Genomic DNA, 27487 nt, shown 5'->3' with positions numbered 1-27487 from the left:
CCGCTCTCATCAGATCCGATCCGATTACTGAACGGATGGAAAAATAGGGTTTCCATCCGTCCAGATTTCACGCACAGGATCGGATGCGGATGGCAGCGGGTGTCAGCGGACATGTCTCCGCTGACACCCGCTGCCCCATAGAGCTGCATGGAGGATCCGATCAGATCCGCCTAAAAAACTGACAGGCGGATCTGATCAGATCGCCCGTGTGAAAGAGCCCTTTGTCTGCAGCAGTATTATATATTCATTGTGTTTGTATGAGCTTTTGTGTTTACTAATAGTTGTTTTCCTTATTAGAGACTGCAAATGGCACCTCTCCTGGAGCATGAAAATCAAATCTTTCTGGATCTATTCCATGAGGATGGTCTTGTCATCACTGCCCGGGGGCTCGGCATTGACAGAATCTTGCAGAACTTCTTGAAGCTTTACTGTGACCCGGGAAACCTGGTATTAGTGTTAAATACTAATACAGCCGAGGAGGTATTATTCGCTACTTTTCTCAAGAATACTCAGTAGTGACATTTTAGTATTCTAGCTCAGTGGTCCTCAACTCCGGTCCTCAGGGCCCACTAACAGGCCAGATTTTAGGTATTACCTTGGGGAGATGCAGACTAGAGTACTGCAATCCCTGAGCAGCAAATGATATCACCTGGGATGTATTTCAGTTATCTTGCAAACTTGGCCTGTTAGTGGGCCCTGAGGACCAGGGTTGAGGACCACTGTATCTAGCTGATAATCAGCACAGCACTGAATCATGTACATTCAGCTGAGAAACAAAGACCCAAGTACAATGAACAAATTACAAACATATACAAATATTCTCCCTGTATCCTCACAATGGGTTGTAATGAAGGCCACACTTGACTTGCTTCAGTATTTGGGACCATAGAAAATTGTTTTCATATAACATTCTACAGCAGCCATTCTCAACCAGAGTTCCTTGGTACCCTAGAGTTCCCTAAAGCGGAGTTCCACTCAAAAGTGGAACTTCTGCTTTAAGTGGTCCGGACATGCCACATTTGGCATGTCATTTTTTTGGGGGGGGTGAGCGAGTACCTAGATTACGACAGGTACCCGCTCCCACTTCTGCTCAGCCCGCCTAGGCGGCTCAGGCAGAAGTTCTCCTCTCACCCTCCCTCCCTGCAATCTTTGACGACACGTCACATGTCCCAGAAGATTGCCCGTCCATTCCGGATGTGCAGCGCGACTCGCGCATGCGCAGTGCGCACCCGGCTGTGAAGCTGCAAGCTGTCACAGCCGGGTGCCCACACTAGAGATGCAGGCGCCACGGGGAGAAGACGGAGAGAACTGAGGCTCCCCCCCCCCCCCCCCCCAGGCACATCGCTGTACTGTGGGACAGATGAGTATGTGTTTATTAAAATTCAGCAGCTACACTTTTTGTAGCTGCTGACTTTAATAAACATAAAAGCCAGTGGAACTCCGTTTTAAGCTGTGGCTAACTGACCATCTATCTGATAGTGCTTGCATAATTCCAGGTCCAATGCCACATGGCATGACTTGCGAGGGTGACTTTCTGACCACCACTGTAAAGGGTGCATTCTACCAACTGGCCACCACCAATGTAAGGGGAATTTTCCCAATGACCCCTGATGGAATATTAGTATTAGTGGTTCCCTGAGATCTGAAAATTATTTTAAGGGTTCCTCTATGACTGTGGTCTCCAAACTATGATAGATTAAAGCGGGAAGGGAAAAGGGATGAACCCACCGCTCCAAAACAGTCTGCAGAGCTGTGATCTCAGAGAGGCTGGAGAAAACCCATGCAGGGTGCTCGCTGAGGTCCGAGGCCCGGAGAGTACAAATATGCAAAAAGAGAGGATGAGGCACTTCCAAATGCTGGAAAATCATGGAGTTTATTGCACATAAAATCATCCGACATAGACCATAGGACAACACACCATTCAGCAAATGTGAAAACGCGTTTGCTGAATGGTGTGTTGTCCTATGGTCTATGTCGGATGATTTTATGGGCAATAAACTCCACGATTTTCCTGCATTCGGAAGTGCCGCATCTCTCTTTTTGCATATTTGTCTCAAAACTACGGCCCAGGGTCCAGATATGGCTCTTTGCTTGGCTTTATCTGGCCCTTGGGGCACTATTCCACCAACTGACATTAATGATGGAACACCATTCCCCCTGCTGACACCATCAATGGGGTGCTCCCATTAAAACCAATGATAAAGCACTGATGGTGGGGAATTTCTACTTCCACTGGCCACAGTTCGGCCCCTCTAAAGCCTGAAAGACAGTAAACTGGCCCTTTGCTTAGAAAGTTTTGAGACCCCTGCTGTAGGGTGAAAAGGTTAAGAGAGGCTGTTCTAGAGGAATGCTTTAAACCTTAAAGGATACATTCACCTTTAAAAAATTAGAGGTAAAAAAATGTGCAATTACTTTTTTTATTTTTGTAGGAGCCTGGAAAGCTCAGCAGCTGCGGGAGCGGGAGCATGCTACATGTTCCATCCTAAAAACAGGTGGAACATGTAACATATTCCCAAAGGTGAGCTTATCCTTTAAATAAGAAAATTAAATAGTAGTTAAGGTTGAATAAAGACAACAGTCCATCCAGTTCAACCTGTGTAGGTGTGTGTGTGTGTGTCAGTGATGATAATAATTTCCCAAAACCCTGTGTGTGTTCTTTGAGATGCACGTCCAAGAGTCTTTTAAGAGTATCAATACTCCCCGCTGATACCACCAATTGTGGAAGAGAGTTCCACATTCTCACCACCCTGACAGTGAAAAGCCCCCTACGCAGTTTAAGGTTAACTCGCTTCTCCTCCAATCTCATTGTGTGGCCAAGTGTCCTCTAACACTCCCTGAGACTGAATCGTTTTTTTGCTATGCTGGGATCACCTTTGAGGTATTTGTAAATTTCTGTCATGTCCCCTCTCAGGCGTCTCTTCTCCAGTGAGAATAAATTTAGCGCTTGAAGTCGCTCCTTGTAATTATGGTCCTCCAATCCCTTAATTAGTTTAGTTGCTCTTCTTTGGACCCCCTCCAGCTCCAGCACATCCCTTATGTGGATTGGTGACCAGAACTGAACAGAATACTCCAGATGTGGCCGGACCAGAGTTTTGTAAAGTGGCAGGATTATAGGTTTATCTCTGGAGTATATCCCCTTTGTTATACATGCTAAAATTTTGCTGACTTTGGCAGCAGCAGCTTAACATTGCATGCTATTGCTCAGTCTATCTTCCACTAGGACCCCCAGATGTTTTTCCACCCTTGATTCCCCAGAGGTTCTCCCCCTAGTGAGTAGTTTGCGTTTACCTTTTTAGCCCCAAAGTGCATTACCTTACATTTCTCCCCTTTAAACCTCATTTGCCATGTAGTTGCCAACTCCATTTTTTAATGTTCAATAGTTTTTATTAAAGATTTTACAAAAGAACATATAAAAGTAGGAAATTGGAACATGCCAACTCCATTTTTTGTTCAGATCATTCTGTAAGATTTCTATGTCCTGATGTGAAGTTTTTGCCCTGCATATTTTTGTGTCATCTGCAAAAACTGATATTGAGCTATTAACCACTTAAGCCCCGGAGGATTTGGCTGCTAAAGGACCAGGGGTTTTTTTGCGATTTTTTTACTGCGTGACTTTAACGGACAATTGCGCGGTCGTGCGACGCTGTACCTAAACGAATTTGACGTCCTTTTTTTCCCACAAACAGAGCTTTCTTTTGGTGGTATTTGATCACCTGTGCGATTTTTTGATCACGCGCTATAAACAAAAAAAGAGCGTAAATTTTGCAAAAATAACAATATTTTTCACATTTTTTTATATGAAATTCCCCCAAAAAAAAAGTAAAAATCAAAATTTTTTAACATTTTTCGGCCAATTTGTTTTACGCTACCTATGTTTGGTAAAAAAAATCGCAAAAAGCGTATTTTGATTGGTTTGCGCAAAAGTTATCGCGTTTACTAACAAAGAGAAAGATTTTTGTCATTTTTGGTGTTTTTTTTTTTAACGCATAATGGCGGCGATCTGCGATTTTTTTTTCGGTACTGCGACATTGCGGCGGACAGATCGGACCCTTGACTGACATTTTTGACACTTTTGGGGTTACCAGTGACATTACTGCAGTAATCAGTGCTATACATATGCACTGTTACTGCAAAAATGACACTGGCAGGGAAGGGGTTAACTTTATTGGACAGGGAGGGGTTAAGTGTGTCCTAGGGGCGTGCTTTCTACTGTGTAGGGACATGGCTATTGGTGTAAAAGCAAAGATCAACCGTTCTACATAGTAGAACGGTCAGATCTTTACTTTTACACAGGGAGAACTTGTTTACACAAGCTGCTCTGTCTTTCTCCCTTCACAGGAGCGATCGTAGACTGACGCACTGACTTGCCTGTGAACGAGCCGCGGCGGGCGCGCGCCTCGGCGGGCGCGCGCCCGCCCGCGATAGGCTCGCAAGTCAGTGACAGGCGAGTGACGTACCGATACGTCACTCTGCCTGGCCGGGGCTGACCGCCGCAGTATATAGTCGTGCGGCGGTCGGCAACCGGTTAATCCCATCCTTTATATTATTTATGAAGAATTTAAAGCGGAGTTCCGGGCACAGAAGTCATTTTTCACTGAACATACCCCCCAGACAGTCAGGGCTAGTACATTCCACAATGGCTAGCCTCTGATCTGTCCCGGTTCGCACTTACCTTTTAGAAGAAATACTTATAAAATTTCTTCCACAGCGTTTCCATCTCTCTTGTGGGCAGCTGAAGCCGGCGCGGTCCTCTTCTGTGTCTTCTTCCGCGTCATCTTGTCCCAGAATGCTCCCACACCGGCCCCTCTCGTCACTTCCGGTGCGGCGCCGCATTCCTCCACGTCGCCCCGGAAGTGACGAGCAGGGCCGGTCTTGTCGCATTGATTCCTGGGAGCGATGACATTCATCTCCCAGGAATCATCGTGAGACAGGAAGTGACAGCGGCGCTGAGGGAGTAAGTACTCTGAGGTGAGTATTTATGATCTTCATTTACAAGGTGAGTAAACAAAAAAAAAAAAACCTAACTATCCAATTCCTTTTCAGGTGATGTCTAACTAGCGGAGGGGCACAAAAAAAAAATATAGATTTTGTGCCCGGAACTCCGCTTTAAACAGAATTGGTCCCAGGACAGAACCTTGGGGAACCCCACTTACCACTCCAGACCAGTTTGAGTACCTGTCATTTATCACCAACCTTTGGATACGCCCCTGTAACCAGTTTATTTTCAAGAACAAACCAATAGGTGTATATTGACTATTTGCTCAGGATTCTTAGGGAATCGCTGTGCCCTTAAAATGGCCCTAGAAGTTTTTAAATCACCTTCTCATATGGCAGGTGAAGCTTTTCCTAATTTGTTGTTCTATCTAGCCTCACAGATGGTGGTGGTCCACGACTGGTTGCATCCTTCCCCAGTCAATGCTTGTACTAATTATAAAGCCGCTATAGTTTCCTCCTTTGAATCTCTGCATAACATTGTGTATCAAAGACAGGTTCCCCCCTGTCCTGGGACAATGATGTTATGTAACACATTATCTCTCTTTATTGCTATAGTAACCCGTTTCTCTAAAGCTGTGTGGACTGCCTCCCCCAATAATCCACTCTGGTATAATCCTACTCTTCATGAACTCCTTCCGATCCCAGATCCACAATGCTGGATTTCCTGGGGCATTAAATACCCTTGTCACCTATACACAGAGCAGGCCCTAAGTTGAATGTTTTAGAGGCTGCGGGGACTCTGATAATTTCATACATTGTTTTTGCTTCTGCCTTATAGTTCATACATTACGGTCAGACATTGTCTTATGTTTTTCTACTGTATTGGTTTTCCCTTAATATATTACACCCTAAAAATTGTTTACTTGCTATTTTTGGTGAATTAACTGTCCCTGCATATGTTAAATGTCTATTACGTTTACTGTATTTTTTTGTTAAAGTGGTAGTATACTCTGCTTTTTAACCACTTTACCCCCAGGAGGATTTGGCTGCTCAATGACCAGGCTCTAGTTTGCGATTCGGCACTACGTGACTTTAACGGACAATTGCGCGGTCGTGCGGCGGTGTACCCAAACAAAATTGACCTCCTTTTTGTTCCCACAAATAGAGCTTTCTTTTGGTGGCATTTGATCACCTGTGCGATTTTATTTTTTGCACTATAAACAAAAAAAGAGCGACAATTTTGGAAAAATAACAACATTTTTCAAAATTTTTTTTATATGAAATTCTCAAAAAAAAATTTAAAAATCAAAATTTTGTAACATTTTAGGCCAATTTGTTTTCTGCTACATATTTTTGGTAAAAATCGCAGTTAGCATATTTTGATTGGTTTGGTTTTTTTTAATATATTTTTTCTTTTTTTGCGGGACTGCGACATTGTGGTGGACAGATCAGACCCCTAACTGACATTTTAGACACTTTTGGGGGTACCAGTGACATTACTACAGTAATCAGTGTTATAAATATGCACTGTTACTGTAAAAATGACACTGGCAGGGAAGGGGTTAACATTACTGGTGATCAAGGGGTCAAGTGTGACCCTAGGGGCATGATTCTAACTGTGGGGGGGGGGGGGGGCGTGGCTTGTGAAGTAATCACAGAGACATGCGATCCTATATAGCAGGATCACAGAGCCTCTGTGATTACTTCAGTGAGAATAACAGACGGCTGTGTTTACATCAGCCGCCTGTCCTTCTTTCACTACTGTGGGAGATCGCGAGTGGCCGGCGGCCATCGGAGCCGCCGGTCACACGGGCTGGCTCCCCAGGTAATGAGTGGGGGCAGGAGCGTGCCACTGCTGGCGCACGCTCACCCCTGAAGTCTCCTGAGCGAGCGACGTAGGACTTTGCTTTGCCCAGCAGCGGCAGAGTGCCGCAGTAAATGTGCGGTGGGCTGGGCGCAAGTGGTTAACTTTTACCTACAGGTAAGGCTTACCTGTAGGTAAAATTAATATCTCCTAAACCAGCAAGGTTTAGGAGATATTCACACTGCATGCAGCCACTGACACCAGTGGCACATGCGCTTTAAAGGGCCGGTGTATCTTGCTGGACCTTCAGAGCTCCTTGCCGGGTCTTTGCCAGAAAGTGAACTCCCGCATGCATGCGCAGGAGTGACGTCATCGCGGCTCCCGCCACTCACAGTGCCAGAGACGCTGAGGGAACGTCAGCTGCCTCAACGATATCCGGGCAACCGTGTTGGGGCTTCGTTCTAAGGTAAGTATTTCATAATGTGCTAGTATGCGATGCATACTAGCACATTGTCATTGTCCTGCAGGGTTTTTTTTTTTTGGCGTTTTTGGGGATACAACCGCTTTAAGAAGATATACTCTTATCCTGGAATGGAGCAACCCATCCCACTCTGACCACTTGACTTAAATAATAAATGATTTACCCCTGTATGGACTTACCTTTTGAACCTCATCTTTTTGATAAACTATGGCATATAGGGGTATCTAGTCCCCTTACCCTATCGTCTTTAGATCCTGGATGTTAGTATAATCTCTGTATTTTTTCACTGCATTGGTGTCCTTTTGATTTGCATGTACCCTTCCTCCTCTATGTATGTTGTGATTTAATGCATACCGTCACTTTCTTTACCATTATAATATCTTATTGAGACACGGGAGGCATAGTTTGATTATGTTTGTAACCTGTTTATTGTTGTACTTACTGTATAACAATTGAAATATTCCTAATAAACATATCTTTAAAAAAACATACCAATATTGTTGCCAATAATCAGAGTGTAAGATGTATGTACCCTCCCATCATTTTATCACAGAAACAAACCTAGTTCAGACTGTTTTATCAGTCTAATGGTTTTTTTTATGTTGTGTGTTTTAATGCTGCTATATATTTCCTTTTTTTTTAGGAATATTTTATTGAACAGCTCAGGGCAGAAGAAGTTAGTCATTTGCCCCGAATCATCAACAATGAAGTAGGCAGTAATGAACGATATGATGTGTACACACAGGGCGGTGTGTTATTTGTTACTAGTCGTATCCTTGTGGTGGATTTTCTTACAGACCGGATTCCTGCCAACCTAATAACTGGTGAGTATTTACTGTATTTTCTACAATAAAGAATAAAGTTCATGTTAATAAACCTTTGGTTGATAAACCTGTTACTACATTTTGATCTTAGGTGATAATCCTCTAGCATCACCATGTCGTGTCTGTAGGGTTAGTATCTTCAAGAAGGGATTGAGACTTTCCCTGCTAAATCACAGCCTTGGTCTTTTTTTTTTTTTTTACCTTACTAGACACTCAGAGTTGAACACAGGTGTAGTCTGTAGTCTAAACTATGATTCCAATATGCATAAGGCTCCTTTCACACACTATGTCCATCGGACGGATTCCGTTTTTCTCAGCGGGGGATCGAGCCGCCGATCCCCCGCTGAGCAGCAGGAGGACAGCTGTGTCTCCGCGCTGTGTGTGTGTGTGTGCGGAGACACAGCTGTCAGGTCCCCATGCATCTCTATGGGGGAAATCCGATGGGAACGGACCGTCTGTCCATTCTCATCCGATCCGATCCGCTGGACGGATGGAAAATAGGGTTTCCATCCGTCCAGATTTGACGGATCCGATCGGGTCAGATGTCAGCGGACATGTCTCCGCTGCCATCCGATGCCCCATAGGAATGCATGGGGGGACCGTTCAGATCCGCCAAAAAAACAAACAGGCGGATCTGAACGGTCCGCCTGTGTGAAAGGGGCCTAAGGCCCCTTTCACACATACGGTCCTTTTAGTTCATCAGTTCAGTCACGTCAAAATGTATCAGTTTTCCACCCGTTTTCCATCCGTTTTTCGTCAGTTGTCATCCGTTTTTCGTCAGTTATCCGTTTTTCGTCAGTTGTTATCCGTTTTTCGTCTGTTTTTTTATCCGTTTTTTGTCAGTCGTTATCCATTCTTCATCCATTTTTCGTCAGTGATCTGTTTTTCATCCATTGTCATCAGTTTTATGTCCGATCCGTTTTTTTTGACGGATGAAAAATAGGGCATTCATACGTTCAAAAAAACGGACATTGACAGAAGCGGATGAAAACGGATGTTAACTGATGATCATCCATTGTCATCCGTTTTTACATAGAGATACATTGATGTCTGTTTTTCATCCGTCAACGGATGGATGAAAAACAGACAAACGGACAGCATGTGTGAAAGGGGCCTTACTCTTTAGCAGAACAAAATGGAAAAGAGGGTTCCCCTAAGGGGTTGGGACTTTAACGGCACTCAAAGTGGTAAGAAAAAGGTATAGATGTAGAATATTTTTAAAAAATATAGCATAATTTTATTAATGACAATTTAGATATAAAAACAGCAAATATAATACATATACATACAAAATGGGCAGGCAGATAATACAGTGCAACACAGCTAAGGAGACGTGCAATTGATTTCACAGTCAAATATCCAACGCGTTTCAAAGCTATTCGCTTCTTCTTCAGGGGTAATATAAAATATTGCACATAGGTTTCTACAATGAGAACCACATAAAGACATGTTAGAGACATTTAAGTATATTATGTAACTTTGCATAGTCTTAAAAGGAAAAGAGTAGCAATTCTAAGTGAATACATACTTGCATAGTCTCAAACTGTGTAAAGATGGTTCTGCTTGCACATATTAAAACCAATTTGGCAGACTCGGCATCTTCCCCTGTGTTCCCGGTATAATATAGGTGGTAGACAGGTCACTACCAGGTCAAAAAGACCTGTGACTGAGGGGGTGATCACCCTCAAAATGCCAAAGGCTTTAGAGGTCCCATCCACAAAAAGGTTGTATACGGCTGGAGTCCAAAAGTGGAGGCACAGGTATAAAGATGGTATGGGGACAATGTTTCCTAGAAGTACAAATAATGGTTTTCTTGTAAACAGGTAGGGTTGGTGGCAATCAAAGGGTGGGGTGGTGGGGAGGTGAACTGATGTGAAAGAGGGATGGGGTAATGTGTGTATCTAAATGATGTGCATATTAGAACACCTGAAAGCAAGGCGTATAAAGAAGATGCCAATACAATATGTGTATGGTCAGCAAGTGCATGACCAACAATTGGAAAAGGGGAAAGAGTGCTAAAGTGAGGGAGTGAACATACAGAGCCAGAGCTGTTTACTGATGTTGATCGAATAATCTAGTTTAAAATAAAAAAGGTGAAGGGAAAGGAAAACCGACATGCAGGAGAGAGAATAAGTAAATGAAACTCAGTCCAGCATTCTACTTACAGCATGGAACAGGGATCCAAGGGAGCCAGGCCAGAGTATAACCGTGTTGGAGGCACGGTGGAATAGAGTGAATAAAGAGACTGCAAGCTATGATATAGCTTGTTTAAATTGTAATGATTCGGTACAGCTGGTCAAAGTAAGGAGGAGCTGGAGGTAATGCAATTGGACATACCTGTGCCCGATAGGGCTTCCTGGGAGGTTGGGGCTCGATGCCGCCTCCCCCTCTACATGATGCAGAGGGGCGGGGCCGATGTCCTCTCCGCAAAGTGCAGAGGGGCGGGACCACCACGAAGCCACGGCCAGCCCACATCCTCCCACCGGCACGGAAGCTTCCCTCCCACTGTACACAAGACAGGGAGGGAAGTGATGTGCGTGAGTGTAGGGGCTACGGATGCCCCAGCTGGACAGAATAAAGGAAGGGGTCCAAAGGAAGGGGTCCAAAGGAAGCGGTCTCACCCGTGCCGGGTAGTATACACAAATCGAGGGACGGGAAGTATTTAATGTCACCAGTATATAAACATATAATAAATGAAAAAAATGGCCAAAAATACAGGACATAATGTGAGATGGACATTACCCGGAATGTCCCCTGGTGCCAGCGGCAATCCAGTCAGGGATATCTCTATCATGGAACACACAGAGAGGTGCAGAGCTGCAGAATTGGTGTACAAAGGAATGTATCACGAAGCATATAAACATTGGTCTATTTGGTGGTATTGAGGCAATGGGGGATACATAGGATCAAATGGGACCACATATAAAAACAATTAAGTACAGGCAATAATGCAAAGCAAACAACGGTATGGTATACAGAATTGGAGATGTAACACATCAAATATGTGTTTGGAAGGAAAAGAAAGGGAAAAAGAAAGAGAAAAACGGGGGAAAGTACAAAGGGAAAGGTGAAGGGAAAGAAGAAGAGAAGGGGGGGGGGGGGGAGAAATAAAAGGGGGGGGGGGAAGAGGAAAGAAGGGGGGAGGAAAGGGGAGGGGGAAGGGGTAAAGAGGGGGGGGGGGACAAGGGGGGGTGGGGTGAAGAGAAGGGGAAACCAGGAGAATAGAAAAGAAGGAACGGAGAAAGAGAAAATGTGGGATAAAGGGGACTGAAGCTAACCAGAAAGGAGAAGAGGTAACCACTGGAAAGATGGTTATATTTCCATGCCTCCTGAGGAAAATCCCTCCAGGAAGGTCTAAATGAGATCATGTCGTTTAAACCTGGGGGGCTGAGTGGCTTTGTTGTTCACTATCCACCTGAGCTCCATCTGGAGCAGGACCTTGTTCCAGTCAACTCCTCTGGAGCTCGGGTGGATGCGATCAAGTATAAGGAACTTGATTTTGGGAAACTTCCCACCATGGACCAGCGTGGTGTGACGGCCTAAAGGGAGATCTGGGTCGCACGTGCGCATGTGAGGATAAGCACGCCTCCAGAACTCCTGTTTCGTTTTGCCAATGTAAAAGCAGCCGCAATCACATAGCAAAAAGTAAACAACACCGAAGGTGCGGCAGTTCGCAAAATGTTTGGGTCGATACTTTAGACCATTTGGCAATGTTAGGTTTTTAGTTGTGCACATAAATTTGCAATATTTGCAACTGCCGCACATGAACGTGCCCTTGTATTTGCAAGGGCAGTCCCTGTTCGTGCCTTTATATTCACTTTGGACTAATCGGTCCTTTAGGGCAGAAACCTTTTTAAAGGTAAACTGTGGGGTGGAAGGTAAATAACAGCCCAAAATAGGATCCATAGAAAGAATATGCCAATATTTGTTGACAATTTGTCTTCCCCGAGGGTGTTGATCTGAAAATTTTGTGATGATTCTGATGACATTGGCTTGATCTTTTTCTTTCCTGGAGGAGGGACGAATGAGGTCTGACCTGTTACTGGTGGCATCCTTCTTGTAGGCCTTCTTAAGAGAGGTCTTAGAATAGCCCCTCCACAGGAGCCTGTCCCGGAGACCATTAGCAGCCATTTGAAAGGATGTAAGGTCCGAGCAGTTTTGTCTGATACGTAAGTATTGACTATAAGGGATTGAGTTAATCAATGATTTCGGATGAAAGCTCGAAGCATGCAATATAGTATTACCTGCCGTGGACTTCCGGAACAGGCTGCTGCGGAGGGAACCATCGTCTCCCTTCCTTAATCTCCACGTCCAGGAAAGAGATTAGGTTTGAGTCTGCTTGAAAAGTGAAAGAGATTAAACTCATTCTTATTAAGTCTTTCCATATATTGGTGTAGCAAATCTCGGGGCCCCAGCCAGACTCTTTAGCAGAAGTTATAGGGCTGATGAAGAGTATGTATTTTAAATTTTTTATGACAAATGGTTTCACATGTCTTATTGCATCACATATCCCAAAAATAGGATGATTATTTCCTATTTCAGCATAATGAGCAGAGCCATGCAAATCATTCCTTTATGCCTCAGTGGCCAACTGCACATCCAGAACTGCCAGGTAGTAAAGCTATAGCCTGGGTCCTTTCACACAGGCGGTCTGTATGTCCGTTTTTCATCCATCCGTTTGCGGATGAAAAACGGACATAATGTATGTCTATGGGATTGCGGATGACCATCCGCTGACATCCGTTTTGCGTCCATTCCGTTCAGTTCACTTTTTTGAAACGGAAGAGAACCCTATTTCTCTTACGTCCTCCGACAGTCGCCGCCTCTTCATATTCGTCACTAATGGGGTTATTGACCTTTGCTCCGTAGGAGTAGCTAGGCAACAGAATATATTAATATCAAAGCTTTTAACATATCCCACCCCCAGGGGGTGGTCCCCTCAGTCAATACCTCCCTGCTTCCTGCATACCAACTCAGTTTCATATGCCTAGCTCAGGAGTATGCTGGCTGTTCCTGTGCTGGGGCTCTCAGTCTCAGCTACTTTTCTTTTTTTTTGATTTTGTTTGAAGTTTTTTCTCTTTCTTTTACTTAGCTGTTTATTTCCAGCGTTAGTTAGCTTCTTCTGATGAAGACGATCGTGCGGCGCTGGGTCTCAGTCTGGCCACCCTGGATCCCAGGGCTCAGGGCCAGGGGCTTCCCAGCCTGCCATCGAGCGTTCAGCTTAGGTTTTGCCCTGGCACATAGAACGACCCATCCCTGTTCGCTGCAGGGATGCTATCGGTGAGGTGGCTACCTCACTGGACGCCATTGCGGTTTCGCACCGCAACTCCACTGCGTCATGTTTGCGACACTCCCTGTCCTCAGTACTGTGGTTTGGTCGCTGGAGCAGGCTCCCCACGCCATCCGGACTGGTAAGTGTAACTGTATGTGGGGACCTGTCTATTTGGGTGTCAGTCTGGGACTGTGTGACCCTGCGTGTCTGTGTGTCTGTGTGGCTGCTGTGCTCCCTGTCAGCTCCTGTGTGGACTTGCTGCCTGTGTGTGGGCTGTGAAGGGGGGGGCTCTCCCGCTCTGCTGGGTGTCATATGAAGCAGTCAGATTTTAGACATGCTGTGCGGCGATCCGCCATTTTTTTGGGGCAAAATTATGGTGGCAGGTCCTGTGAGGTACTGCACAGCGTTTTTGGCGCCAAACGTCGCCATTTTGAGCGGCGATCGATCAGGCCACATGTCAGCGCCATGTTCTATTTGCCCAGGGTTTTCCTCAGCCGAGCGGCCATGTTTGTGTAGCCTTGCATAGGCTTCATAGGGGCGGTCAGTCTTGCATCACTTCCTTTTGCTCTGGGACAGCGATCGGTGCAGCAGCCTGTGTGATCTCTCCAGGTTTTTATATTTCCTTTCTCCTGTATACCTTGCCCAGTTTCTTGTCCCTGTGGGGGTCAGTGTATTCAGTGGGTGCGGTGGGCTACGCTCGCCGCGATCTTAAAGGGACAGTACCCTTTATTACTTATTTGGCTGGGGCATGGATTCTCAGGATTGCAAGTTTCCTCCCACCTTGGTGGGGGGCCAAGGGGCTGCTGCTTCCCCCGAGGGGGCTGATCTGGCCACTATTGTGGCAAACTTAGCTGCTCAAGTGCAGATGCTGGTGGCTGATCGATCCACTAAACGGCCCAGGGTGTCTGTTTCCTCTGATTCAGAGGGCGATGGGGCTGCTATGGCTGGAGTGCCCTTCTCAGGGTCTCACTCATCCCTAGACCTTGTGGGGTCTGACAGGGAGGCTGAGGTGGAAGGGGTTGATAATTCTCCCCCTGGCTCGTCTGAAGAGCTTGCACTCATGGATGAGTTAGTTGCTTCTATCAAGCAAACGCTGCATTTGCAGGATGAACCATGTCCTCCTGCTTTGATGTCCTCTTATGGGACGCAGAGGAAACGCAAAACATTGCAGGTTTTTCCTTGCTCTACGGAATTTCAGCGCGCGGTTGATGTAGCTTTAAAGAAGCCTTTTGCCGTACCGAGTAGGTTTAAACTGCGTTATCCCTTTACACCAGCTACTGATGAGCGTTGGTGTGTGCCGCCTCAGGTGGATCACGCGGTGGCGATTTTGAATAAATCTACTGCGATCCCTGCTGAGGATACCCCGGTGTTCCGGGACCCCGACGGACAGGAGATTGGAATCTCTGGCCCGTCATGCCTATACGGTTGCTGGCTCTATGCTGAAGCCTATTTTTGCTTCCATTATGACAGCCCAGGCTATTGCGGATTGGACGCAGGTGCTCAGGCGCACTCTGCCCCGCCGACAACTTTGGCTATGGTGGATCAGATTCATCAGGGTGTCATGTATTTGTGTGATGCGGACTTGGATTTAGTCCCTTTGGCTGCGCGTCTTTCTAGTGTGGCGGTCTTGAACCGTCGCCTGATATGGCTGAAATGTTGGTCGGTTGACCAATCTTCTCGCAAGACTTTTTTGCCCTACACGGGATCTCGCCTTTTTGGCGAGTCTTTGAATACTCTGATAAAGGGTATTTCTTGGGGTAAGAGCACTCTCTTGCCCCAATCTCACAAGAATAAGTTTGTTCGTGGTAAGAAGAATGCTTCGTTTAGGCCCTCTCAGGGGTCCTTTCGTGCCTTTCGGTCGCACTATAAGGGCAAGCCCTTCAAAGGCCAAGGCTCCCAGAAGAAGCCGTGGGCGGGTAAGCAGAAGTCCTGCCAGTCCGGATCCGCTGCCCATAACAATGCGGCCTGAAGGGGCGCCCTCACCCGTTTCTGGGGTGGGGGGACGTTTGCTCGGTTTTCTTCAACCCTGGCTGGACCGCGTTCGGGACAGGTGGGTTCAGGAAATCGTTCGATCTGGATACAAGATCGAGTTTCTCTCTCGGCCGGCGGGCAGATTTTTCCCCTCAAACCTTCAGCTGACTCCGGAGCGCTTGCAGGATCTGCACCTGGCGGTGCGGGACCTGCGGGCCCAGGGAGTGGTGGTTCCGGTGCCTCATCGGGACAGATTTCGGGGGTTCTATTCCAATCTGTTCACTGTGCCCAGAAAGGAGGGCAAGGTACGTCCGATTCTGGACTTGAAAGCTCTGAACCGATTTGTGCGGGTTCGCAAGTTCCGCATGGAATCCCTGCGATCAGTGGTGGCTGCCCTGGTTCCGGGGGAATTCATGGCCTCCATCGACTTGAAGGATGCATACCTTCACATTCCCATTTTCGAGGGTCACCAGAGGTACCTTCGATTCGCCATTGCGGAGGATCATTATTAATTCGTGGCGTTGCCCTTTGGTCTCGCCTCGGCTCCGCGGGTTTTCACCAAGGGGCTTGCGCCGGTAAATTTTCCAAAATCGACGTTGTGTCCGTCGGTTCGTCTTCCCTACCTGGGGATGATCCTGGACTCTGTTCAAGCGAAGGTCTTCCTGCCGGAAGACAAGCTTCGGACGCTTCAGTGCGAAGTCAGGTCCCTCAGGGACAATCAGTGCTCGTCCCTCCGGACGTGTATGAGGTGTCTGGGATTGATGGTTTCGGCCTTCGAGGCGATTCCCTTCGCCCAGTTTCACACGCGGGAGCTTCAGGCGGAGGTCCTGGCCGTGTGGGACGGGCGTCCGCAATCTCTGGATCTGCGGCTGTCGTTGAGCCATCTCACCCGAAGGGGTCTTTTGTGGTGGCTCCAGTCCCCGGCGGTGTCGGGGGGCAAGTCCTTTCGTCCTTTGTCATGGACGGTGATTACCACGGATGCCAGCCTGTCGGGCTGGGGTGGTGTTCTGGGCGTTCTGTCCGCCCAGGGAACTTGGTCGGAAGAAGAATCCTCCCTTCCGATCAACATTCTGGAATTGCGAGCGATAAATCTCTGTCTTCTGCGTTGGACGGACAGGCTTCAGAGCCGTCCAGTTCGGGTACAGACGGACAATGCCACAGCGGTGGCCTACATCGACCACCAAGGGGGCACCAGGAGTGCCCGGGCGGCTCGGGAAGTAGCCGACATTCTGTCTTGGGCCGAGACGCACGTCCTGGCGATCTCTGCAGTTCACATTCCGGGGGTGGAAAACTGGCAGGCGGATTATCTGAGCCGCCAGACCCTGGACCAGGGGGAATGGTCCCTTCACCCGGATGTCTTCCAGATGTTGTGCGTGAAGTGGGGGTCCCCAGATGTGGACCTGTTCGCGTCTCGTCTAAACAACAAGGTGCAAAGGTTCGTGGCAAGGACGCGCGATCCTCGAGCAGACGCATCGGACGCGTTAGTGACGCCTCTGGCATCAGTATCGCCTGATGTATGCCTTTCCACCGATTCAGCTGCTGTCCACGTTCCTTCGCAGGTTGGCCTCAGAACCAAAAACGGTGATTCTGGTGGCACCGGACTGGCCTCGCCGGTCTTGGTACGCAGACCTCGTGAATCTGGCGGTTGACGCTCCGTGGCGTCTGCCACTTCGAGAATATCTCCTGTCTCAAGGACCGATATTCCATCCTGCTTTACAGTCGCTGGCTTTAACGGCCTGGCTGTTGAAAGCCAGGTCCTGAAGGATAGGGGTTTTTCCCCCGAGGTCATTCCCACTTTGATCAAGGCTAGGAAGGCCTCTTCGGGGAAGATTTACTACCGTACTTGGAAGGCTTACTTTGCCTGGTGTGAGTCCAGGGGGTATTCCCCTCGCTCGTACTCGGTGTCGAGAGTGTTGGCTTTCCTTCAAACGGGCGTGGACCAGCGTTTGGCGTTGGCCACGATTAAGGGTCCGTTTTCTGCGCTGGCCGTTCTCTTTCAACGCCCTGTGGCGTCTAACTCTTTGGTTAGCACCTTTGTTCAAGGGGTGCGACATTTGGTCCCTCCTAGGAGGGAGCCTTTACCTCCATGGGATTTGAACCTTGTTCTGTCCGTGTTGCAACATGCTCCTTTTGAAAATATCAGGGAGATCTCGTTGTCCTTGTTGTCCAAGAAGGTTGCCTTCTTAGTGGCGATCACTTCGGCTCGCAGGGTGTCAGAGCTGGCGGCCTTGTCCTGCAAGTCTCCGTATTTGGTGATTCACTTGGATAAGGTGGTCTTGCGACCTAACCCGTCTTTTCTTCCGAAGAGGATCTCGGAATTTCATCTCAATGAGGATATTGTTCTGCCTTCGCTTTGCGCGAAGCCTAAGCATCCGAGGGAGGTGGCTTTGCATTCCTTGGATGTTGTTAGGGCGATCAGGGTTTACCTGTCATCGACGAAATCCTTTTGCAAGTCGGATTCTCTTTGTCCTTCCTGAGGGACCTCGGAAGGGCATGGCGGCGTCGGCTGCTACCATCGCCAAATGGATCAGACAGACCATTGTGCAAGCCTATGCTTTGAAGGGGAAGGAAGGAAGGCTTCTGTGGCCCAGGTGTGTAAGGCGGCGACTTGGTCGTCCGTTCACACTTTCTCAAAATTTTACAAGATGGATGTTCAGGCATCGGCAGATGCTTCTTTTGGCCGCAAAGTTCTTAGTGCGGCAGTGCCTTAGGGTCCCTTGTTTGGGTCCTTGGCTGTTGGTGTTTCTACCCCTAGGTTACTTGTTTTTTCCTGGGTTGTTGCTCCTGTTGAGCACGTTTTTTCCTGTTGCCCAGTTGGTTCTCTTACTTTGGTAAGGTTCCTTTCTCTGATGTGGGTACTGCGTTGTTTTAGGCGCGGCTGCTTTTTTTCCCACCCCTCATGTCTACACTGCTATGGGACGTCCCCATTAGTGACGAATATGAAGAGGCGGCGACTGTCGGAGGACGTAAGAGAAAACTGAATTTTTGTAAAATCTTACCTGTAAAATTCCTTTCTCTGAGTCCTCCGACAGTCGCCGCCCCCGCCCCTCTTTTGGGGTTTGTTTATGTACTTTACTGCTATTCTACTGAAACTGAGTTGGTATGCAGGAAGCAGGGAGGTATTGACTGAGGGGACCACCCCCTGGGGGTGGGATATGTTAAAAGCTTTGATATTAATATATTCTGTTGCCTAGCTACTCCTACGGAGCAAAGGTCAATAACCCCATTAGTGACGAATATGAAGAGGCGGCGACTGTCGGAGGACTCAGAGAAAGGAATTTTACAGGTAAGATTTTTACAAAAATTCAGTTTTTTCTTCCATTTAAAAAATGTAACAGACGCAAAAACAGATGTCAGCGGTGTCATCCGCTGACATTCACAATCCCATAGACATAAATTATGTCAGTTTTTCATCCGCAAATGGATGAATGAAAAACGAACATACGGAACGGACCCTCCAAAAGTGCCTCCGTAACCGTTTAAAAAAAAAGAAAAGTCACTGAGCGGATGAAAAAACTGAACGGACCATGTGAAAGGACCCCAATACTGTACCAATGACCATCATTAGTGCAGTGTATGGAAATCATGGCTTCCATGGCATAGGGCTTGGGACCAAACAAGAAAGTATAACCCAGACAGTTATGTTGAGAAGAACACAGCATCATACCCTGTAAACCAGCTCTTCTTTATCAGAGAGTTTCTGTAGCTAGAAGAAAAATAATACAATTAGAAATAAAAGCAGCTGCATAGTTAATCTGCCATCATTTCTTACTATGCCACTGTTTATTGCAGAAACACTATAATGACTTAGGGGCTAGATTTTGTCCTTAAAGCGGAGTTCCGGCCTTTGGGGGGTGAAATTTAGATAAAAATACCCCCGGGACAGTCAGGTCTAGTACATTCCACAATGGATAGCCTCTGAACTGTCCCGGGTCGCACTTACCTGTAAGAAGAAATACTTACCTTGAAAATTTCTTCTCCAGCGCTGGTCATCTCAGGTGTGGGCAGCTGAAGCCAGCGCGTCCTCTTCTGCGTCCCTTTCAGTGACGTCGGAGTCCCAGAATGCACTGCACCGGCCCGCTCGTCAGTTCCGGTGCAGGCGCGGCATCCCTGCACAGCTTCTGGGCATGCTCAGAAGCTATTTAGCAGGGAATGCAGCGCCTGCCCTGGAACTGACGAGCGGGGCCGGTGCAGGCGCATTGACTCCTGGGAGCAATAACGTTCAGCTCCCAAGAATCATCGCAAGCCGGAGGTGAACAAAAAAAAAAAAAAACGGGACCATTCATTTCTTTTTCAGGTGACCCTCAGCAAGCGGATGGCACAAAATCGATTTTGAGGCCGGAAACTCCGCTTTAACCACTTCAGCCCCGTAAGGTTTTGCCCCCTTAATGACCAGGCCGTTTTTTGAGATTTGGCACTGCGTTATTTTAACGGACAATTGCGCCGTTGTGCCCTAATACCCTAATAAAATTGATGTCCTTTTTTTTCCCCATAAATTGAGCTTTCTTTTGGTGGTATTTGATCACCTGTGCGATTTTTTTCTTTTTTTTTTTTTTTATTACGCTATAAACAAAAATTTGTATTCTGCTACATATTTTTGGTAAAAAAAACACAAATAAGCGTATTTTGATTAGTTTGCGCAAAAGTTATCGCATCTACAAACTAGGGTAAAGATTTATGCAATTTTTATTTATTTATTTATTTTATTAGTAATGGCGGCGATCTGCCATTTTTAGCGGGACTGCGACATTGTGGCAGACAGATCGGACCCCTAACTGACATTTTTGACACTTTGGGGGACCAGTGACATTAGTACAGTAATCCGTACTAAAAATATGCACTGTTACTCTAATAATGACACTGGCAGGGAAGGGGTTAATTCAGGGGCAATCAAAGGGTTAAGTGTGAGACTGGGGGATGGGCTTGTGGAAGCAACACAGAGACCTGTGATCCTAAATAGAAGGATCACAGGCGTCTGTGCTCATTCCAGAGAGAACAATGGTCTGCTGTGTGTGCTGTGGTTCTCTCTCCACGGGGAGCATTCGCCGGTGCCCAGCGGCACTGTGGATTGGCTTCCCCGTTGCCTAATGGGGGGCAGTGCAGCGGTTCGTGCAGCCAAGCCAGCCTGCCACAGTATATCTGGCTAGTAAATTGGGCTAACTTTACTGTTTATTTTTTTTAAATTAATTAAAGTGTATTTTTTCCAAAAAAACTGCGTTTTTAAATACTTCTGTGCAAATTCTCTCTCTCTCTTTCTCTCCTCTCTCCTCCTGGGTCGTTTACAGTCAGTTGAGTTCAGTGTCGTTTTTTGGAAAGCAATTATTTGCGTTCAGGATGTTCAGAACGTGTGTTTACCGGCATTTCAAACGCAAAATGTGACCGAACGCGATCACCCTCGTTTAGCGCTTGCGTTTTTACTGTTTAATGGGGAATGATTTTTTGACCTCTAAAAACGGATCTGAGCGCAAATGCCCGCTAAATGCCGCTAAACGCGGCTGTAAACGCGACACAACGGACGTTCTAAACGTCCTTTATATAGCTGTTAAATTCCAGCGTTCAAAGGACTTTTGAAAACGTCCCATGTACATGTAGCCTAACAGACAGAAGTTTATTCCTTTGATAAAAAAATGAAATGATACATTGTAAAACATTGTGTTTATAGTTATCTAGCTGCCTTAACAATGTTGATAAACATTTGCTGGAGGCTCTTTTTTTTTTTTGCTGTAAGGCTGCATTCAAATGTCAGCGTATAATCGCGGGCAGAACCGCCGCGGTTCCGCCCGCGATTCGGAGATTTATTGCAAATCGCGGGACGCCTAGCGTTGCCCGTTGATTTGCAATAGCCCCCCAAACGCCGAGCGATGTTGCCGCGATTTACGCCCGCCGAATCGCGGCAACATCGCGCAAACAAAATCGCGGGACGCAATATGCTCCAAAAAAGTACAAGAGCTTCTTTGGAGCGTATTGCGTCCCGCGATTTTGTTTGCGCGATGTTGCCGCGATTCGGCGGGCGTAAATCGCGGCAACATCGCTCGGCGTTTGGGGGGCTATTGCAAATCAACGGGCAACGCTAGGCGTCCCTCGATTTGCAATAAATCTCCGAATCGCGGGCGGAAGAGCGGCGGTTCTGCCCGCGATCATACGCTGACATGTGAATGCAGCCATAGTCAGCAGAGAACAGCTCTGTAAGAATCGAGGACATGCCAATTGTAAGGGGGAGGTGAATCAAGATTACGTTTTTTATTTTTTTAACGATTAAGGCTCCATGTACACGGGACGTTGTTAAAAGTCCCTTTGAATGCTGGAATTTTTAGGACGTTTGAAACGTCCGTTCGGTCGCGTTTGTACCCGTGTTTAGCGGGCATTTAGCTGCGTTTGCGGGCGTTTGCCTTTAGAAGCGTTCCTAGAGGTCAAAAAAATTATTCCCCTTTAAAATGGAAAAACGCGAACGCTAAACGCGGGTCATCGCGTTCGGACGCGTTCGGACGCGTTTGTGCGTTTGAAACGCCGGGAAACACACGTTCGAACACAAATAATTGCGTTCTAAAAAAAGTCCCTGAACGCAACTGCCTGCAAATGACTGTAAACGACCCGGTGTACATGGACAGATAAGATAAAATGTAGATGGGTTCAGGGGCTTTTGAAAAAAACGCCCAACTGCTCCTAAACGGCCATTTCCAGCGTCCCGTGTACATGGAGCCTAATCGTGCAGCTCTATCACCACTAGATGTCAGCAATATCATTATTATTGTATTTTCTGTGGTTTGCCTCATATGGTATTCCGTTTTATGCTGTGGAGGATTTATGACAACTGAGTTTCTAAGAAATGAAAGGAAGTATGTGGGTTGTTGATATGGATGATGACTCCCTTTTTTTTCATCCAAGCAGTTTGTATAATTGAGTCACATGACTTTCATTTGCAATATATTTGCAATAAGTGTTGTACATACAGACCAGTCATGCTGCAGATTGTTCCTTACATTATAAATATTACACCTGGAATGTTATTGACTGCTCTAGAAATGCCTACACTTTCATTTCCTTTACCTTTTAGGATTAGCACACACAGGCGTAAAAAAGCACATTCTGGGGGTAATTCTTAGAGATGTCTTAGATACCCTTTAGTACTCTGTCTGCTGTCGCATCAAAATTGTCAGTGCTTATGACCGATTCATACGTTTCTATTTCCATCTGCCTTCCCTTAGAGAACAATAGGTGGTAAGATGGGGTCCGCCTGAAAAGTGGACTGGGGGAGCTGATTAGTCCGCTCGTGTGAAAGGTGCCTTACCCTAGATAGAAGATTTAGAGGAACTTGACTAACTGAATATAAACTTCAGCTAACCCTTCATAAGCAGTTACAGCAAACTTTTTATTTTCTTTTGTAGGCTTGGTATAAATTAATAGAAGCTAAAAATTGTAAGCACCCCTGTCAGTGTTAAATGGTTTATGTCAATCCTTAACCAGCTACTTTGTTTGGAAAGTTTTTGTTTTGTTAAAAAAAAAAAAAAAACAGGCTTGGTGATCAGATCACCAGGTGAAAAAAAACGAAAAAAGCCTAAGAGCCGGTCCACACTGCCGCGACTTGTCAGCCTGACAAGTCGCGCTCCCTCGCGGTCCATTGACTGCTACAGGACCCGTTCTAATAGGAGCGACACAAGTCGCTCCGACTTAGAAAAAGGGTCCTGTACTACTTCGGGGCGACCTGGAGCGACTTGCATAGACTTCCATTATGTGAAGTCCCTGCAAGTCGCTTCGAAGTCGTGGTGTATGGGAATGCACAAGTCGCCCCCGAAGTAGTACAGAGTCGTGTCGCCTTAGTGTGAACCGACTCTAAAAAAAAACCAACACAGCCAAATCATCTAAGAATTGGTGAGCTACAATTTTAATACATTTTTGTTTTTGGGCTTAATACTGCTTTAATTACTGCCAGTTTCCTAATCTGTAAATTGACCGTAATTTTTTGAGAATCTTTCCCTGCATATTAACAGGCTCTTAAAGTGACAGTAGTAAGAACTAACTTCTGCACTCAGATGTGGTGGGTAAGAGTAAAAATCTATAGTTCCCACAGATGGTCCTCCTATTGGCTTGGGTTTTATAAAGATCACCAGATGCTCCCTAGGCCTTGCAGGGATATTTAAAACACTAAATCACAAAAAGCAAGAATGACCTGTCCAGGGCAACAGACTGAAGCTATGGTTGACGTTTCCTGCTGTTTTATGCTACAAGTCTAACACTCATCTGTGTTTGTGAGCATAATTTTCTACCACTTTTATTATAATAAATGGTGCCATTGGTAATGCACTAGGCTTGTTTGCCTTTCTTGCATTTTGTTAATAAACCTGAAATTGTTGTCTGCATCAGATGTTACCAAAACTGGTGCAAATGCTTGCCTAAATTTGGCACAGGTAATGAAAACTTCTGCCAGAAATGTGCCAATGAGGCTTTATTGAATTTCCCTGTCTGGATTTCCTAAAGTGATTGTAAAGGCAGAAGTTTTTATTTTTTTTTATTTACATTAATGCATTTTATGCTTTTAAGATAAAAAAACCTTCTGTGTGCAGCAGCCACCCTAATACTTACCTGAGCCCCATCTTTATCCAGCCATGTTGCAGGAGAGACTCAGCTGCCTGGGACTCTCCTCTTCATTAAATGAGCCCTTGGGGCTCCTGCTGCTCTCAATCATAGTGAGCCAATGAGGAGATAGAGGGGGTGGGGCCTAGCCAGGGCTCCGTGTCTAATTTGACACACAGAGCTGCAGCTCGGCTTGGGTGCCTCCATAGCAAGCGGCTTGCTGTGGGGGCACTCATCAGGGGGGATCCAGGAGCACTGAAGAGGGCTGCTCTATGCAAAACCACTACACAGAGCAGGTAAGTATAACATGTTTGTTATTTTATGGCAAAAAAATGAGACTTTAGTATCTCTTTTAGCAAACTTGACAATAAATACAACTGAACATTGCTCTATATCATCCATTGCAAAAGCCGGCCATACATGGATTGAAATGTGGCCAGTTCAGCAGGGACCAGCCACATTTTGATCTATGTATAAGCAGGCTAATTGTACCCAAGTCGATCCATCTATCAACTTGGGTGCAACCAGCCTGTCAAATTTTTTACTTGTGATCACTCTCTGTGGCTTTAGCCATTAGCAGTAATCATTGTGTTCTGTCGACAGGGAAGGCTCCCCGTGTGAAAGAAAAAAAAAAAAATCAAAACATCTATGGGCTGGTAAAGTTTCAACAATGTGTTTCAGATCCTAATGCTTTACAAACAAAGAACAATGCCTTTGTGCCCAAGCCCTTACAGTGAGTTCAAAGTGGAAGATTTAAAGGTTTAACTGTGCTTTTAAATCAGATTGGGGGGTTAGGGTGAACCAAAAAAAAAAAAATATATATATTATACACTACAGTTCAAAAGTTTGGGGTCACCCAGACAATTTCATGTTTTCCATGACAACTCACATTTTTTTCATCAAATGTGTTGCAAATTGATTAGAAAATATAGTCAAGACATTAATGAGGTTAGAAATGATGATTTTTATTTGAAATAATAATTTTGTCCTTCTTCAAACTTTGCTTTCATTAACCACTTGCCGACCGCCGCACGTACATATACTGCGGCGGTCAGCCCCTCACAGGCAGAGTGACGTATCGGTACGTTACTAGCCTGTGAGGCTCTGGGGAGCGAGCGCGCTCCCGCGTGGTCACGGACCCCCCCACGCGTGTGACCGGCGGACCCGATGTCCGCCGCTCACTCAGCGATCGTCGGGGGAGAGGGAGAAAGGCACAAGCTGCCTGTCATTCTCCCCTGTGTAGGAACCATGACCATACGGTTCTACTATGTAGGACCGTTGATCATTGGTCCTACAGCTCTAGCCACAGCCAATCACAGTTAGAATCACTCCCCTAGGGACACACACAGCCCCTCCCTCTCAAATAAAGTTAACCCCTTCACTGCCAGTGTATTTTTACAGTAACAGTGCATATGTATAGCACTGATTACTGTAGAAATGTCACTGGTAACCCCAAAAGTGTCAAAAATGTCAGTCAAGGGTCCGATCTGTCCGCCGCAATGTCGCAGTACCGCAAAAAAAATCGCAGATCACCGCCATTACGCGTTTAAAAAAAAACAACAAAAATGACAAAAATCTTTCCCTTTGTTAGTAAACGCGATAACTTTTGCGCAAACCAATCAAAATACGCTTTTTGCGATTTTTTTTTTTTTTTTTTTTTTACCAAACATATGTAGCATAAAACAAATTGGCCGAAAATGTTAAAAAATTTTGATTTTTACATTTTTTTTTGGGGTAATTTCATATAAAAAAAATGTGAAAAATATTGTTATTTTTGCAAAATTGACACTCTTTTTTTGTTTATAGCGCAAAAAGTAAAAATCGCACAGGTGATCAAATACCACCAAAAGAAAGCTCTGTTTGTGGGAAAAAAAGGACGTCAAATTCGTTTAGGTACAGCTTCGCACGACCGTGCAATTGTCCGTTAAAGTCACGCAGTGCCGAATCGCAAAATACCCCCTGGTCTTTCAGCAGCCAAATCCTCCGGGGCTTAAGTGGTTAAAGAATTCTCCATTTGCAGCAATTACAGCCTTGCAGACCTTTGGCATTCTAGCTGTAAATTTGTTGAGGAAATCTGAAGACATTTCACCCCACGCTTCCTGAAGCACCTCCCACAAGTTGGATTGGCTTGATGGGCACTTCTTACGTACCATACGATCAAGCTGCTCCCACAACAGCTCGATAGGGTTGAGCCCTGGTGACTGCGCTGGTCACTCCATTACAGACAGAATACCGGCTGACTGCTTCTTCCTTAAAAAGTTCTTGCATAGTTTGGAGGTGTGCTTTGGGTCATTGTCCCATTGTAGGAGGAAATTGACTCCAATCAAGCGCTGTCCACGGGGTATGGGATGGCGTTGCAAAATGGGGTGATAGCCTTCGTTATTCAAATTCCCTTTTATCTTGTACAAATCTCCCACTTTACCAGCACCAAAGCATCCCCAGACCATTACATTACCTCCACCATGCTTTATAGAGGGTGTCCCTCCTCTAGCATCTGTTCACTTGTTCTGCATCTCACAAATGTTCTTCTGTGTGATTCAAACACCTCAAACTTAGATTTATCTGTCCATAACACTTTTTTCCAATCTTCCTCTGTTCAATGTCTGTGTTCTTTTGCCCATCTTAGGCCTCTTTCACACTTCTGGGACTTGTCCTGCGATTTGGGACTGCAAAGAGTCATACTCCATGATTTCCAATGAGTACCGTTCATATCTGTATGACTTCAAGTTGCAACAACTTCAAAGTAGTCCCTGCACTACTTTGGGATGATTTTAATGTGTTTTGAGGTCCAAAGACATAGGCATTGCTTCAAGTCCAGGCAAAATCGTGGTAAAATCTCGGCAACAAAATTGTGGCAAAATCACTTGACTTTTAGGTTGCATAAGTGTGAAAGGGGCCTTAATCTTTTCCTTTTAATGGGCAGTCTCAGATATGGCTTTTTCTTTGCCACTCTGCCTAGAAGGCCAACATCCTGGAGTCGCCTCTTCACTGTGGACGTTGAGACTGGTGTTTAGCGGGTACCATTTAACCACTTAAGCCCCGCAAGATTTTACCCCCTTTCTGACCAGGGCCTATTTTGCGATTCGGCACTGCGTGATTTTAACGGACAATTGCGCGGTCGTGCGACGCTGTACCCAAATGAAATTGACGTCTTTTTTTCCCCCACAAACAGAGCTTTCTTTTGGGGGTATTTGATCACCTGTGCGATTTTTTTTGATCATGCGCTATAAACAAAAAAAGAGCGACAATTTTGCAAAAGTAACAATATTTTTCACATTTTTGTTATATGAAACTCCCCCCAAAAAAAATGTAAAAATCAAAATTTTTTAACATTTTAGGCCAATTTGTCTTCTGCTACATATGTTTGGTAAAAAAAAATCGCAAAAAGCGTATTTTGATTGGTTTGCGCAAAAGTTATTGCGTTTACTAACTAAGGGAAAGATTTTTGTTGTTTTTTTTTTTAAACGAGTAATGGCGGCGATCTGCGATTTTTTTTTTTTTTTTCGGGACTGCGACATTGCAGTGGACAGATCGGACCCTTGACTGACATTTTTGACACTTTTGGGGGTACCAGTGACATCACTACAGTAATCAGTGCTATACATATGCACTGTTACTGTAAAAATGAC

The 27487-nt window shown here is 45.8% G+C and overlaps 1 protein-coding gene across 1 annotated transcript in view; it reads left to right on the top strand.

The window, feature by feature from the left end:
• The first annotated feature begins 301 nt into the window (after positions 1-301).
• Positions 302-27487, top strand: part of ERCC4 (ERCC excision repair 4, endonuclease catalytic subunit) — a 127297-nt gene continuing 100111 nt past the window's right edge. The window contains exons 1-2 of the mRNA XM_082262483.1: positions 302-480; positions 7864-8044. Coding sequence (XP_082118609.1) covers positions 307-480; positions 7864-8044 — 355 coding nt within the window. The 5' untranslated portion in view covers positions 302-306. The remainder of the gene's footprint in view (positions 481-7863; positions 8045-27487) is intronic.

This window comes from Pelophylax lessonae, assembly GCF_965119305.1.
Source record: "Pelophylax lessonae genome assembly, chromosome: 6".
NCBI lineage: Eukaryota > Metazoa > Chordata > Amphibia > Anura > Ranidae > Pelophylax > Pelophylax lessonae.
Note: the sequence above shows the minus strand (reverse complement) of the source record. Positions and strands in the feature narration are given on the sequence as shown.